The following is a 1,879-nucleotide window of genomic DNA, read 5'->3' on the forward strand; positions in this document are numbered from 1 at the left end:
TCTTTTTAACATTTATATTATATATATATATATATATATATATATTATGATAATTATTATAAAAAAAAATTTAAATTGTCTTAGACTCTCAATGAGTCTTTATCCAGTTCATGGAGTTTGAAAACCACTAGGGTAGCTGGTATGATGCATAAATGCAATGAAGATGGTTTTGTTGGATAACATGCATCACGCGGTTTCCATCTCTTTTTGTTCAATTCGATGTTGACTGCTTTCCTATCATCTCTTCCATATGATAAAATCAATTTTCTTACAAATAACATAAGGATTTTTATTCCTCAATCATTGATTTACAAATAACATAAGGATTTTTATATTATTATTTAATCACAAATTTCTATATAAAAAAATTATTAATTTTTATGACAATTATTTTAAAAGTTATAATTTCCAATTAGTTAAAAAGATTTAAAAAAATTACAATGACATTATCTATTCCTTGTAAGTAAAAAAATAAAAATAAAATTATGTTGCACAATTATAGTTGCAATTCTTAGTTTCTTACCAATCCCGCAAAAAACCAGCCTCTATACAAATTACAAAAGAAAAAAAAAAAGAAAAAGAAAAAGAGTACTCCTGAAACTAATACTAACACATAAGTAGCACTGTAAATTTTTATGTACAAAACTACAAATACATGCAAAAGCAAAATAGAGAAAACTAATCTCAAGGCAAGAAACCGTAATTACTAAACCCATTGGTAATGATGGCATTACGATTAGCACTCGCGGCGGCGCCATCGGCATTGTCACAGCCGCCGCCCTTCGACTCCAGTTCCGCAGCGGCAACCGCCGGGAAGTGGCCGCACTTCTGGCATCTTGCGACGGCGAAGGGCGCGCGGCACGACGGGCACGAGGAGTGCGACGCCAGCCACGTGTCCACGCACGCCACGTGGAACGCGTGCCCGCACTGCGGCAGCACGCGCACCTCGTCGCCGCCGGCGAACTCCGTCAGGCAAATCGCACACTCCGACCACTTGCACCGATCGCCGGCGCCGTCGCCGCCGTAGGTGAATTTCGGCAGCGAGTTCACTACCTTCTTTTTGAGGCCCTTGTTGGCCTGCGCCGTCGCCGTGGAAGCGGCGCCGGCGCCGGCAGCGGGTCCCCGGCGGAGCCAGGCGCAGCGCGCGATGGCGATGAGGCCGACGACGCAGACGAGGGCGCAGAGGAGGGCGGCGAGGATGACGACGAAGTCGGACTCGGCGGCGACGGCGGAGTCCGGCGGTGTCGCGGCGGCGGATTGGAGGAGTCTGAGGGCGCGAGTCATGTGATGGTGATGGTTGTGTTTGGGAGAGAAAGAGGGGAAGTGTGTGTTTGGAAAGTGAAATAATTGTGGTGGGTACTTATAGTTGAGGGGAGGGTTTAGTTTGGTGGTGATTGTGCGTTTTAGGATAAGAGTGAAGAGTTTATGCAAAAAGACTAGAGAAAGAGAGAGAAGTGGAAAATGGGAGATGTGTTGGTATGGATGGTACTTGGAATTGAATCCTTGTGTTTGGCTTCTTGTGAGGTAGAGAGGGGCCTAGATATAGGATCATCCATGAATGATTATGATGAAATTAAAGCCTTGTTCCAACCTGTCTAACCTTATCTCCTTAAACCTAAATTTTTAACACCCACAAAGAATTCTTATGATGATAACAAGGGCCAAATCTTGCTTATCCATTCTCACACCCAAAATTAAATTTGGTATATATATATAGGGAGCATATCAAGTAAGAGAGAATTTATTATGAGAGATGAGGGTTAAAATATAACCCTTAAATTAATCAAGTGAGAGAAAATTTGAGATTTAATCAAGTGAGAGGAAATTAATCTAAGAGTTATATTTTAACCCTCTCATCTCTCATAATAAATTCCCTCTC

General features: G+C 41.7%; 1 protein-coding gene across 1 annotated transcript; it reads right to left on the minus strand.

Moving 5' to 3' along the window:
• Positions 1-496: 496 nt before the first annotated feature.
• LOC109818681 (RING-H2 finger protein ATL8) lies at positions 497-1,559 on the minus strand. The gene has a single exon (XM_020384213.3). It carries the CDS (start codon positions 1,282-1,284, stop codon positions 685-687), a length of 600 nt encoding a protein of 199 aa, XP_020239802.2. The 5' UTR covers positions 1,285-1,559; the 3' UTR covers positions 497-684.
• Between the last annotated feature and the right edge of the window lie 320 nt (positions 1,560-1,879).

This window comes from Cajanus cajan, chromosome 5 (genome assembly GCF_000230855.2).
Source record: "Cajanus cajan strain Asha chromosome 5, NIPB_CcT2T_4, whole genome shotgun sequence".
NCBI classification, from domain to species: Eukaryota; Viridiplantae; Streptophyta; class Magnoliopsida; order Fabales; family Fabaceae; genus Cajanus; species Cajanus cajan.

Coding starts and splice junctions, on each gene's coding strand:
- LOC109818681 (XM_020384213.3), bottom strand. CDS start 1,284: ATGACTCGCGCCCTCAGACTCCTCCAATCCGCCGCCGCGACACCGCCG.